The 13,171-nt window shown below is 36.4% G+C and overlaps 1 protein-coding gene across 2 annotated transcripts in view; it reads left to right on the top strand.

Annotated features, from left to right (window-relative positions):
• The window catches only part of Sestd1 (SEC14 and spectrin domain containing 1), a 111,742-nt gene extending 103,734 nt beyond the window's left edge, over positions 1-8,008 (top strand). For both annotated transcript variants that reach the window (XM_087196643.1, XM_087196639.1), the window contains exon 18: positions 178-8,008. In XM_087196643.1, coding sequence (XP_087052769.1) covers positions 178-307 — 130 coding nt within the window. In that variant the 3' untranslated portion in view covers positions 308-8,008. The remainder of the gene's footprint in view (positions 1-177) is intronic.
• The last annotated feature ends 5,163 nt before the right edge of the window (positions 8,009-13,171 follow it).

Below are 13,171 nucleotides of genomic sequence, written 5' to 3'. Positions count from 1 at the left end.
TACCATTTTAAAAATATTTTTCCTGTGGAATTACTACTCAAACAGTATAGTCTGAATTTCTAAACACAGACTACATCACAAAGATACTTTTTAATGATAATATTTGCTTGCAGTTGCATACCCTGGAGTTAAATGAATTTGTATTCATCTGGGCTTTTTTTTGTCTTTTGATTTTAGAACCGAACAATATTTTGGGAGTCCAAGTGACATGGCTTCTACTGCGGAGCACATCAGAGACAGGATGAAACTAGTTAGTCTCAAAAGGCAGCAGCTGAGACATCCCGAAATGGTGCCCACAGAGAGCTAATAGCTACCAGCTTCCCACAGACCTGCAGCTCATCTCCTACATGTCATTGGCACACTGCAGCATTCGCCACAGTACATTAGGATGCATCTCACAGCAGGATAAGCCTCATTTCTTCCCATGCCACATTTCCCTCTACATGCTAACACCTCACAACTACCAAGGCATCATTATTTAACATGCTTTGAGACCACAGACTCCAGGTATCTTAAAAGAAGGAGCAGTAAACATTGCACTGAAAACTTGCTTTCGAGCTTTACCTGACCTGTCAATTTGTAGATGAACAACTGATAATAAGCTTCGAATGGTGCTAATAAGAGTTTAGGAATTCTCTCCTTTAGAATATGGTTGCCCTTCTTCTCCAGGTGATGTAGTAAATTTAGTTGTAACTAAACTGTTATTAGTAGACAGTGGCATTCTCAAAATTTTAATTTGTAATTCTTCAGAATTGATTATTTTTATTGTGTCAATATGGAGAAAATCCTTCAAATCTTTGATATATTACATTCATTAAAAGACATTTTCCTATTTGTATTGATAATGTATTAAAACTTGATTGTGCTTAATAAAAAGCTTCTTTAAACATCTTATTTAATTTGGTAGTTATATCCTATCTCCAAACATGAGTGCCTTATTAAAAAGGGCATTCTTAAGATTGTAAGGGTGATTTAATAATTGTTTTTTCATGGTGGTTGCATGTGTCTTAGCCAGGAAATTCATAAGTAAGCATGTATATATAATAAGCATGTTTTATCATGAAAAATAATTGCGAAAAACAACTTAGATCTTTAAGGACGTCTTAATAACAGGACACGGTTTCTAATTTTTCTCTTCTTCAGCTTAAAAAATACTGTCCAAATTATTAATTACCCTGAAGATATTGTATCTTTAGGGGAGGAGAGTTAAGGAAGAAGGCATTCACGATTACTTCAGTGTAATTAATCTTTTATATCAGAATAATCTTTCTGGAACTAAAATAACAATTGTTAATACAATTAATTTCTCATGACAGACTAGAGGCAAAATCAATTCTGAAGTAGTCTAATCACAGCACTGTACAACTCCTTTAGAAATAAAATTTATGATAAAATGCTATTCCTCTTATGTTTGTATGTAGTTTCAATTGTAAAATGGATATAATTTATTTTTTTGTTTTTTTTTGTTTGTTTGTTTGGTTTTTTTTGGTACCGGGGATCGAACTCGGGACCTTGTGCTTGCGAGGCAGGCGACAGAACCACTGAGCTAAATCCCCAGCCCAATATAATTTAATTTTTATGTTAATTTTTATTTCAGATTTTTTTAAAGATTAAAAAAATTCTTTCAGGCTTAGACTCAGTATAAAATTAGGCCAAGAATTGTAAAATATTGCTCATGTCCTTTTTTTTTTGGTACTGGGGATCGAACTTGGGTCCTTGACCTTGCACAGCAGGTGGCGAAACCACTGAGCTAAATCCCCTGCCCTCCTGGTTCCTTTTTATGGTCTGCAAACTAGCTCATGTAACCTCTGATGCAAAAGCCTCCCTGAATCTGCTGGCTTCTCCAGGCTCTTCACTGCCAGATTTCTTGGAGAAGTCCCCATCCATTGTCCCCACATCCTCAGCATTCACTGCTCAGCACCTTGCAGACTGGTTTTGCTCAGCACTGTAATAACACCTTTCGTTGAAAAGTCAGCAGTGGTCTTCCAGTTACCAAATTCAATGTTTTTCCTTAGGGCTGCGTTCCTTACCTTTCAGTCTTTTTCTGTAATATTTGACCATTGAGCAGCCTTGCCTAGATACTGTCTTCTCCCTCAAAGATGCTATCCTGTGCCATAACTGTGAGTATAGTTTTGTTTTAGTTAAAAGATGTCTTCTAAACATGCACTTTCTCAGAGTCTGCCCTCAAATGCTGTGGTTCTTTCTGAGTATCTCATCCCTAGGCTTTCTGTTTCATCTCAGTGTCCTCCATTGCAGTCTGGGTCAAAGTGCCAGACTTAACACTTTCAACTGCCTACTTTACATTTCATCCTACAGGGGGATTTATCATACTTGCCACCTTTCTTCTGTTGGAATAATTTTGGTTAATGGTGCAACCCTTTTTCCTAGTCAAACATGCCTAGGGGCAAAATTCAGCTGTTCCCTCTTATGCTGCCACTCCTTCCAAGAGCATCCAGGAAGTTCTTTTTATACTTGATAATACACTCAGCCTTTCAGGACTTTATTCCTATGAGTAGGAACTTTTATGCTTCTTTTCAGTCTTCACGATGGTGCTAACCACGTTCTACAGTGTTTATGTCTCCTCCTGCTATACTACAAGCTCTTTTGAGGGAATGATATTGTCCTACTTGTTCTAGTTTCAGGCTTTTGCTCATATGTAATAGACACTCAGTTCTTCTACCCTGGATTCTATTGTAAGTATTTGGAATGAACCTTCAGTGATCCCTGTATTGCAGTCTGAAGTATGTTTTAAACATATTTATTTCCTAAAACTAGGACTGACTTATGAATGAATCTCCATATAAGAAAGTCACTTGGCATTTTACTTACATAGGATACTTTAGATATTTAGTTATTATATTCAATATATATTTCCTCTACTGAATGTCGGAGTCATTATAATGTTTTTATTATGACTTTGCTAAAAGGAACTGATTTGTTCTCACCATCAACTCATGGACTTGTAATTGCTAAATAAATTAATTTTTATGTATCTTAAGTGCTCCTGCCCACAGAAAGAGTAGTATAAGGAAAAATCTGGAAGTATTATTTGTAATTTCAGTATTTTACATGAAACTAGACATGCTTTTAGAAAATACGTATTGTTCTTCATATTTAATTTTGCTGCAACTTTCTGTAAGCATATCTGTATATAGAGTTATGAATGAAAACCCAGCAGTGCCCTATGATTGGACTAATTTTTTTGTTTGGTTTGGTTTTGGTTTGAGGGACTTTTTTTTTTTGCCTTCTTACTGCAAATTTGCTCCTGTGTAAACTCAGTATATAATGGCAGTTTGACATTTGTTCATACATGTCTAACTCAGTGGAATTAAGAGGTACAGATGATAGCTTAATGTTGGCTTCATTTCTAGTCCTCATTGTTGGTAACCTTACTCTGCTAGGGTGATTCACTGGAAATATCGATGAAATGGCTCAGCCTGCCAGCTGGGAAATTGATGACAGGTCTAGGTTTCATTGCTAGATGTAAGATTGGATGCTTCCTTCACTTTATAGGGAGTTCAATTGGCTATTGAGCTTCCAAATGTTATCTAGTCTTAATGTGTTTGTTGCTCATTGCCTTGTCAGCTGAAGTATGGTGTTTAGTTTATTGTTACTAGTGTCATACTCTTTAATATGAACATAACAAGTTACTTTTCTGATAGTGCTAAGCAAACTGTGTTCTCTGATCTAAACCCATTATAACCAATGATATGATTGTGAGGTTAGGTGAAAATGTGCAGTGTACATTTGAAAAAATAATTTAAGAGTTCTTTGCTTCACTGTAAGTTACTTGCCAGACTTAGGTACTTCTCCTGTCCTCATATCCTACCTAAAGTACACAGGGCTGTAGTAAAATACCATGGCTACTAAAAACTAAATATACTATGACTGCTAAAGTCCCCTACATCTCGAACCCATAGAGATAATACAAGCAGAAACAAATACCAGTACGTACTTCATCCTTGGTGATGAGAGGTATAATTATGGTATCTTTGTTTAAGCCCCTACGAGACAAGTTCTCTAGGACTAAAAAGATTTATTGAATACAGCTGAGCTGGTAACCTAATGAGTAAACTTAACTCGTGTTAACTTTCAGTCCTAGACATAAGTTTTATTTGGGAATAGAAATACTCTGCTGGTATACAGGCCAACACATATCTTAATGAGGCAAAATGAAGTACAGATTTAACATTTGGCTTCATTATGTGCTTCAAAAAAGTCTAGGTTTTCCTAAGAAGCATAACTAGTGACAAGAATTGAAAAGGAATGGTCATAAAAACTAAAATAACTGTAATGAATATAGTAGAGTTTGGAATTTGAATATAGTGCTTGACTTCAAAATATGTCTTTACCAATTACTGGGACTCTAGTATACAAAAAAGGATAAATGAATTCCCCCTGAGATATAAAATAGGGAACTCATCAAGCAATTAAAATAATTCATTTATAAAAATGTGTTAGAAATCGAAAAGCTATACAAAATGGAAGGTATCATTGCTATAATTATCTTTTCAGAGTAAAAATATCAAGTCTTCTTTAATCTTTCTGGGTCTGAAGACAGGCATGGGATGTGGGGAAATGGCAAATTGTTTATGTTGACCACCCCTTTAGCTTGATCTCCCCTTCACACCCCCATTTCGGTAGTGTAAAGGAAAACATACATTCAAAATTACATATCTGAACTACTATAAGCAGAGTTTGTGAGTTTATCAGTACATAATAAGGCTTTGAAAATGACAAATTTGCTGATTTATTGGGAGATGATAGTAGTATGAAGACTGATGAATATTGTCTCTTCTGAGAGTGCCAGGGTATGACACAATTCTCAATATAAAACACAAGTAAAAGAAAATCATAGTTGGAGTATGTATTAGTAAGTCACCACTAACATGTAGAAACAAGAAAAGTGTAAGTCTGTTTAGGATATTTAGAAAGTAGTCCAGTAATGAGGTGAAAAATGATACGTTAAGACCACCATTTGTGCTGGTTATGGTTAGAGAAGAGACATCTTGACAAACTCAGGCAGGGATGATGAACAGAAAAAAACTAGTCCTGTGATAGACTCAGAACTGAGGATATTCCACACGTTATAATAAATACAGGGGAGGCCTTAAGACTGAAAAAGGTCCATGGATAAAATGCTGAGTATGAGTCAGCAATACAGCAGTAGTTTAAAGCAACTTGAAAGCTTGAAAGAGAATACTAGTCCTTGTACTTCAAGAAAAAGCTAAGGTCCAAAGGTGTAGGGGTGGCAGGAGGGGAAGGGGAAAGGGAAGAAGGGAAAGGAAAAATTATGAGAAAGAAAAGAAAATGGAAACAGTCTATGTAAATAGGGAAGGGTGGAGCGGGTGAGAGGCTCACAGGTAATGGGAAAATAAGAACTAAGATACATCATGTTCAGGTAAAGCACCCAATGATAAATATAAACATATTGTATACCTAAAATGTACCAATAAATATATGAATAAAAGAAGAAAAAGAAAAAGCAGAACCTGTACTAGGTACATAAAGAGATGAAAAGGAAGCCAGACCTGTAGCTGAATATATCGAAACCCAGTGAGTTTTTCAAGAATCAAGATTATTTTTGTGAGAACTCTTTATGAGGCAGTATGCAGCATATAATCCCTATATGTCATGGTATAGGCATTCTTAAGAATACAACTAAAAATGACCACTAACTGCCCGTGGTTGAGTGGCGGTGTGAGAGGCTTCAAAGTCTGGCATGTGGAAAACTTTCTGACACAAGGGCTTCTGCACTTTGAAGCAAGTTCCTAGTAAACCTGTAGGGGGCTCCTCAGAATATTTACAAGTCGAATGCCACATCTGCAGGGTGTCCAAATGCAGCTCTTCTTAGAGAGGCTGATTGAGATGCCTCCCCACTGAGAACCTGGTGGCCCCTTCACCACATGTGATCAAGCCTCATATCTTTTATAGTTACTATTCTTTTTGAGTCTAGAAGGGTGAGATCACTTCCTGTACTTAATTTTTTCTTGAATGTTTCATTGTTTTAAATCTGGTGTTAGTCCCACATGACCAACAAATTTGCTCAGATTATGCAATCAGAATAGATGGATTTTTTTCACAGATGTGAGAGGATCAAAATAGCACTTCGGCAGTTTTGAATCAGGGTAGATATGAGAACTGATTGCTTCCCTTATATAGTCTAGACCAGTGGTGTAGACCTGTGGCATGTGTGCCAGAGCGGGCTGTTGGTACCATTAAAAGCTCTAAAAGATTCACCATGACTGCTCTAGACTATCCTTTCACAAGCTCTTTAGAGGAACTTAAGTTTCTAAATTGATACTTGGAAGAATTTGTTGATTACACTAGCATGAGACCAACAATGAAGTTCTCAGCATCTTTTGGTAATGTGTTATTAAGGGAATTGGGAATACCTATTTCCCAATGTTTTATTACAAATTTTTTCAAACGTGTAAAAAGTTAAAATAATTTTGTATAATACCTAGATGCTAGTTATCATTAACTATCTATCCTTGCTTTATCACGTATCCATCAGTTCATCAATCCAGATTCTTAAATTCATTTAAATTGCAGATGTCTAAATCACCTATATCAGCACCTATATCATTAACTAGAGTTTAATATTTGCTTCCATGTTTCTTTTTATGTAAAATTACCATACAGTGAAATACGTAAGACTTGATGCTATAGTGACTCTTTTGGCAGATGCATACAATGCTGCCAAGATAGAAAACAGCACCCTAGAGAGTTCCCGGATGGTCCTTTCCATTAGTCCTTATCTCCGCCTGCTTAATCTCCAAGGGTAACCACTGCTCTTTTTTCTACCATAAGGTAGAGTTTCTGTTCTTCAGCTCACTGTAAATAAAGTCACATCATATGCTCTTCTGCAAGGCTTCTTTGCCATCTTGATTGGGAGATATAGCCACATAGCCAGATGTATATTATTAGTTCATTCCTACTTAGGACTGACTAGTGTTCCATTCATGGTATATTGTAGTTTGTTTCCTCAGTTTCCTATTGGCTACCTGGACTGTTTCCGGGATTGGCAATTATACATAAAGTTGCTGTGATCGTTCTTACAAAGATCTTTGTGAACATAGGTGTTTATTTTCTCTTGGATAAATAGGATTAGAATTGCTGGATTGATTATAGGGTAGTTTTGAAAGAAAATGTTTCTTTTTTCAATGCAGTTGTACTGTGCCCTAAATTTTATATTTTGAGTGTGTTAGAAAGGTGTAAACTATTTTTATGATCCACATTGAAATATTAGGAAAAGTAGGTTTGGGGTAGAAATGTCATCATTTATGGTTAACAGTAGGTATTATTTGAGGGAAGCAAAGACTTGCTGCCTGAAACAGCTTCTCAGAAGGTTCCTATGCTTGAAATTTTAGCTTTAGTTTTTCTCCATGAAAGGTTAAGCCCCGAGGATGATGATATATTAGCTAGAAGAAACAGCACTGGTTTGTTCATATTACCTTTGCCACCTGTTTTCAGTAAGTGAAATGAGACTCTCATCATTGAATAAAAAAATACTATTTGTTGATGGGGTTGGAGAGGGGAGTTTAAAAACATGTACCACTAGTCACTCCCAGGTACAGCAGTGTGAGAGCCATCTGGACAGGTATGTCCCCCAGATGGCTGTCAGGAAAGCAGAAAACAGGGTGGGAAGAATTCTACCTCACAGTTTTGCATAGGGGATAGCTATGCTTTTGCAGGACATTTTAGCCTTTAAAAACAATATTTTCAATGTTGTTCTCTTATTCACTACAGTACTACACTCTGATGACTTTCTTCTTCACTGTGTTTTATCCTTCCTGCCGGTTCTATTACATAAACGCATTCACCTATATTAGCCTGTAAGATGATTATCATATGTATGTTTCCAATGCCCACATTTAGAGATATTTGTGTATGATTTATCCAGTCTTTCCTATTAGATTTTTAAGGGCTGGGAAATTTGGCTTCTACTGTAAATCCTTATAATGCTCCATACATTGTAAATATGCAATAAAAATGTTTAAAACTATCATGGCATTTTTGATATATATTTCTTTGCTATGCTGTCACTGGACAGTAAGTTTGATTTCTCTTAATAAAGATTGTTCATAAAATCTAGGGAGAATTAAGTTATATTTCCTCTATAACAATCTGATGAATTCTGCATCTTTAAATTCAAATTATTTTTGTAAAACTAATTCTTTTGACATATCTTCTGAAATCTCTGACTAAAACAAAAATGTGACTTCTTTATTTTGAAATGATTTGTAATCTTAGAAAATAGAGGCTTTTCCCTCCGTCTCCAGCATACCCAAATCCACCTTTCTTCAGGGTTGGCACAGAAATTCAGTACTTTCTGTCTGTAGATCTTGCATTGTCAAAAATGACTTACTTTCACAGAAGGTAATGTTTAAATTTCCTCTGTCCCAACGAAGGAGTCAGTTGGTTTTTGCTTTTGTTTTCTGGTACTGGGGGTTGAACCTAGAGCCTCCCACGTGTTAGGCAAGAGATCTATCACTGAGGTACACATCCAGCCCAGAAGGTTTTTTTTTTCCCAATGCTGGGGATCAAACCCAGGCCCGGGTGCATACCAGGCAAGCACTCTACCACTGAGCTACATCTCCATTCCAGGAAATCATTTTTAAGACTAAAGTATGTCTTACACATAGAAAACATATTAGCCATGTTTATCAGAGCCTTATTTAAAATAAGATCATCGTGTTCTATAAATAATAGGAGCTCGAGAATAGAGATCAGGAATTTTGTTGCTAGAGTTTGGAAATTGGCAAATGAAGTACATTGGAGTGATAATTCAACATACAAGCAAACTAGAGAATGCATTCATATTAACATTTTCTTTTACAAGTTGCAGTATCCACACCTAGATTTCCCATTAGGCACTTGATACATGAAGTATAATGAAAAATATGTGGATATTTAAATTTTAAAATATTACAGTAAAATACACATTGCCATTTATCTATCTCAAACACTGTCCTTACCTTCCAACACACTTATCCCACCATTCCTGGCACTTTGTCAAGCAGTTCTGGAAGTCCTTGTGTGTGTCTTGTTAGGTAGGCTCTTGTAGCTAACTCAACATCCTGAATCAGTTCAAAATCCTTACCTTTCATAGTCATTTTGACTTTGCTGAAGAGCCAGAAGTCTCATTTGCCAGCTCTGATGAATAAAGTGGATGTTTTTACAGTCTTGCCTTTCCGTTGGCTGGCACTTGGCAGTACCATGTACTATATTTTTTATCACATTGCAAAGGCATGACAGAGGACTTCCAGAATTGCTTTAGAAAGTGGCAAATATGATGAGATCAGTGTGTTCAAAGCAAGGGCAAGTATTTTTATAGAGTTCAATGGCAACGTCTTTCACAATTGAGACACACCATCTTTTTTTAAAAAAAAAATCATTCCTTGTATTCACAATCTTGTTCCAAACCTCTGAAGATAAGTGATCTTGTCAGTAGACTTATGGTTGGCCAAAATAAAGAGAGAAAATGAGAATGAGTCGATAGCAACCCTTGACATTCTTGTCTAGAAAGACAAGATTAGAAAATCTGTTTTAATCTTCTATTTAGAATGTTCTCAGAATAGCCAAGTGTGGTGGCACATGCCTGTAATCTCAGCACTTGAGGCTGAGGCAGGAGGATTGCCACAAGTTGGAGGCCAGTCTGGACTAGTGAGTTCAAGGTCAGCCTGAACTACGTAGCAAGACCCTGTCTCCAAAAAAAGGAATGTTCTCAGAATAAGACTAATTGTCTACTAATTGTCTATACATAGGAACTGTTGGGCTTATGGGGAAGTCCTGTACTCAGCAAAACCAGGCTTCCTGGAATCTGTTAGAAGGGGATTACACTATCCCATCAAAAACAACTTTTAAAATAGGGTTGGTTTTCTTTCTGAGATACATTGTGGGTTAAGCAAGCTTCTGTAGGATGACATAGATAGTACCATTAAGGGTACTCTAATGGTACTATATGTTGCAAATTATGAGCAACAGATCTACCAGTGGATTTTTAAAATGTATTCCATTGCTGCTTTGTTCTAAGAAAATGTTTACCGCCCATAGACTTGTGGGTCTCTTTATACTTAGGACATGAACACAGATTAAGTTTCAAAGAAAGAACAGTAACAGTGTACATTGTAAACAGATCTGGAACTTGTTTTAGATCAGTGATTTTCAAATTTGAGTGTGCCTGTGAATCAATTGGAGATCTTGCTAGAATGCAGATTTTGATCCAGTAAGTCTTAAGTCAGAATTGAAGGTCTGCATTTTAAACAAGATTCTAGGTGTTGCTAAGGCTGCCAGTCTGAAGACTACACACCCGATTGTCAGGTTCTGTGATATCCTTTCTTCATAAAAACTCCAGCATATGGACTTTTCAAAGACATTATCTGGTCCCTTTTTCCAGGTGCTAGGGATCAAGCTCAGGGCCTACTGCATGTGCGGCAAGCAATCTACCTCTGAGCTACACCTCCAGTCTAATTGTCTTGTAAATTAATTTTTTGAGTGGTTTTTTTGGAAAGTATGTTATGTACTCCTAGGGCCCCTAAATCCAAATATATGAAATTACCAGTTCTGGAAGATAAGCATACCCGTATATGGTAAACGTTAAACCCGGTAAACATTACCAGATCAAACCAGGGAAGCCTCAACTGCCATCTTTCTGTCTCCTGACTGATGGTTATCAGCTGGAGAATTCCTGCATGCTTATTTAAATATCTATTTAAATTTAAAAGTAATATGTAGCTACTGTTGTAAAAAAATACTCTGGGTCAGTGGTGGCAAACCTATGGCACATGTGCCAAAGCAGGCTGTTTGCATCATTGAAAGCTTTAAAAGGTTGGCCATCACTCTCCTGGGTAATAAAGTACAAAAAGTACAAACTTCTCATAATGCATCGATGCAGACAGCATATAGTTAATGCTTTGTGCATTTCCTTTGCATTTTATATAACAAGATCATACCACCATTCAACTTTATTTCCTGCCTTTTACAGAAATTGTAAAATTTTCCCTTTATTAAATTTTTTTGGTGCAAATCAAAGACTAATATTTTGTGGTAAGTACCATAATTATGTAACACTATTGGGAGACAATTTTAGGGTTTTTTTCTTAATGATGTTAAGCAATGCTGCAGTGAACATCTCTGTACTTACCTTCTTGACTGCATCCTCCTTGAGATTGATTTCTGAAAGTGGAAATGTTGACTGGGAATTTACCATATTTTTACCATACTTTTAGGCTTTTGAGCTGGCCAAATTGTTTTCAGCGGGTTAGGCAAATTTATGCTCTCATCAATTGCTGCTAGCTCAGTCCTGAGCCCATCTCATGGCAGCACGAAGCACTGGTTTTTTTTAAAGCCTGCACAAATCCTAGACAAAATGGTTTATTTTGCATTTCTTTAACTGCTAATAAGACTGAAAATAATAATTGAGTATAAAACATTGTGGCTCCCCTTTGGTGACTTTTCTGTTATTTTGTATAGTTCTCTTTCAGTTCTAATATTTTTCTTGTTAGAAGGAGTTTTTTTTTTTAGTGTAACAGTAATAATCCTTCACATTTCTAACAAATATTTTTCCTTGTTGGCTATTTATTCTATCTTTATGAATTTTGGTGATGTTAGTATGCTCATTTTATGCTAAATTCTACTAATCAACTGTCTTTTTGATCTTTTACATTGCCCTAATGGATAGAAAATTCTTCCTTGGGTTAAATTTTGTTCCTCTTGTGCAATTTCATTTTTAAGCTCCTATCCAGAAGCAATTTTGGGTGCATTCTATGAAGTGCTGATATGATAGTTTTTTTCCAAATAGCAAATATAAACTATCCCACCGATTTCTGATATGCCACTGAAACTATATTGACTTTGCGGTCCATAGTCCTGCTGATCATGTTTAATATTTTTTACCTGTACCACAATGCCTTCAGTGTGACTTTAAAAATATTTTTTAATCAAGAAATGTTTTTTAAAAAGTAACATTGCATAGAAGCAGGTCTTTCCTACCAAAGAAATAAATTTTGATGACAAAAGTAAATAAAAACTCCATGGAGGATTATAGGTCCCAGTAGATTTATAGGAGTAAAGAAAAAAGTTTATATGCCTAGACCTTGTTACAATAGAAGAAAGGAAGGGAAAAAGTAGTACTTGTAGAGAGTATTGACTGCATAACAGAGAACAGAACAATGTGCAGGATACAGAGAGAAAAAGTGCAAGAGAAAAGAACAGTAGGAAAATAGCACAAAAAAGAAAGGGAGGGAGAAAATGGAGATGCAACTAAGATTAGTGAGAATAATGACTCAATTACTTAGCATATATTCTCAAGCATAAATACGTTTTCAGTAGTAAATTTGCATATAAAATATAGGCCTAACCCATGTTATCAACAAAGACATAAAAAACCAGAATGTGATCAACATTAATGACAGAAAAAAGTAGACTAAAACAGAAACCCAGGGCCCAGACTAGCAAACCACAACCAAGTCTGTATGTGATTGGATTGATGATCAAAACAATTCACAAGGGCCAGGGATTTAGCTTAGTGACAGTGCCTGCCTGGCAAGTGCGAGGTCCTGAGTTTGATCCCCGGTAACCCCGGACGGTGTTATCTTGCCTCAGGAACAGGGAGGTAGGGAGAAGGCCACTTGACCCTATGGGCAAAATGCCCAAAAGCCTGCACTCCCAAGGCAAGACAGCATCTGCTGAGGACAGTTGTCAATATGGAGGCATTTGGGTGGAGAGAAAATCTAGTTCCTCATTAATTTAATCCTTATCCGCCCATTCTGTATGGTTGCCTTTCATGAAATGTGTGCTATTCCTCCCCCTGCAGGCCAACTGTGGCGTTTTATTCAAGTCTGTCCACTAGAGGCAGGTCTCCTCCTGGTCCCCCCTTTATATCCAGAAAATTGTCTCTTTTTTTTTATTCCTCATCATTCCCCCCAAAAGGTAGCTGAGGGTCTGATCAGCACTCGGTATTAAGCTGTACTAACCTTGTGATTTTAGATATGCTATTTAATATATCTAGGTCAACTTCCTCAATAAAATGAGAATATTACTCAAGTAAATGAGGTGATTTGTAAAGTCTTTGCTAGGGTAGCTGGCACATGATCAGTGCCCTATATTTTGGTTATGTATTGACATTTAAAAATTTTTATTAGTATATGTTTGTGATGCATAATAA

This window comes from Heterocephalus glaber, unplaced genomic scaffold, assembly GCF_053883595.1.
Source record: "Heterocephalus glaber isolate CG9 unplaced genomic scaffold, H.glaber_assembly_v1.0 deba00000347, whole genome shotgun sequence".
Classification (NCBI taxonomy): domain Eukaryota; kingdom Metazoa; phylum Chordata; class Mammalia; order Rodentia; family Bathyergidae; genus Heterocephalus; species Heterocephalus glaber.
This window is presented reverse-complemented; position numbering and strand designations above follow the sequence as displayed.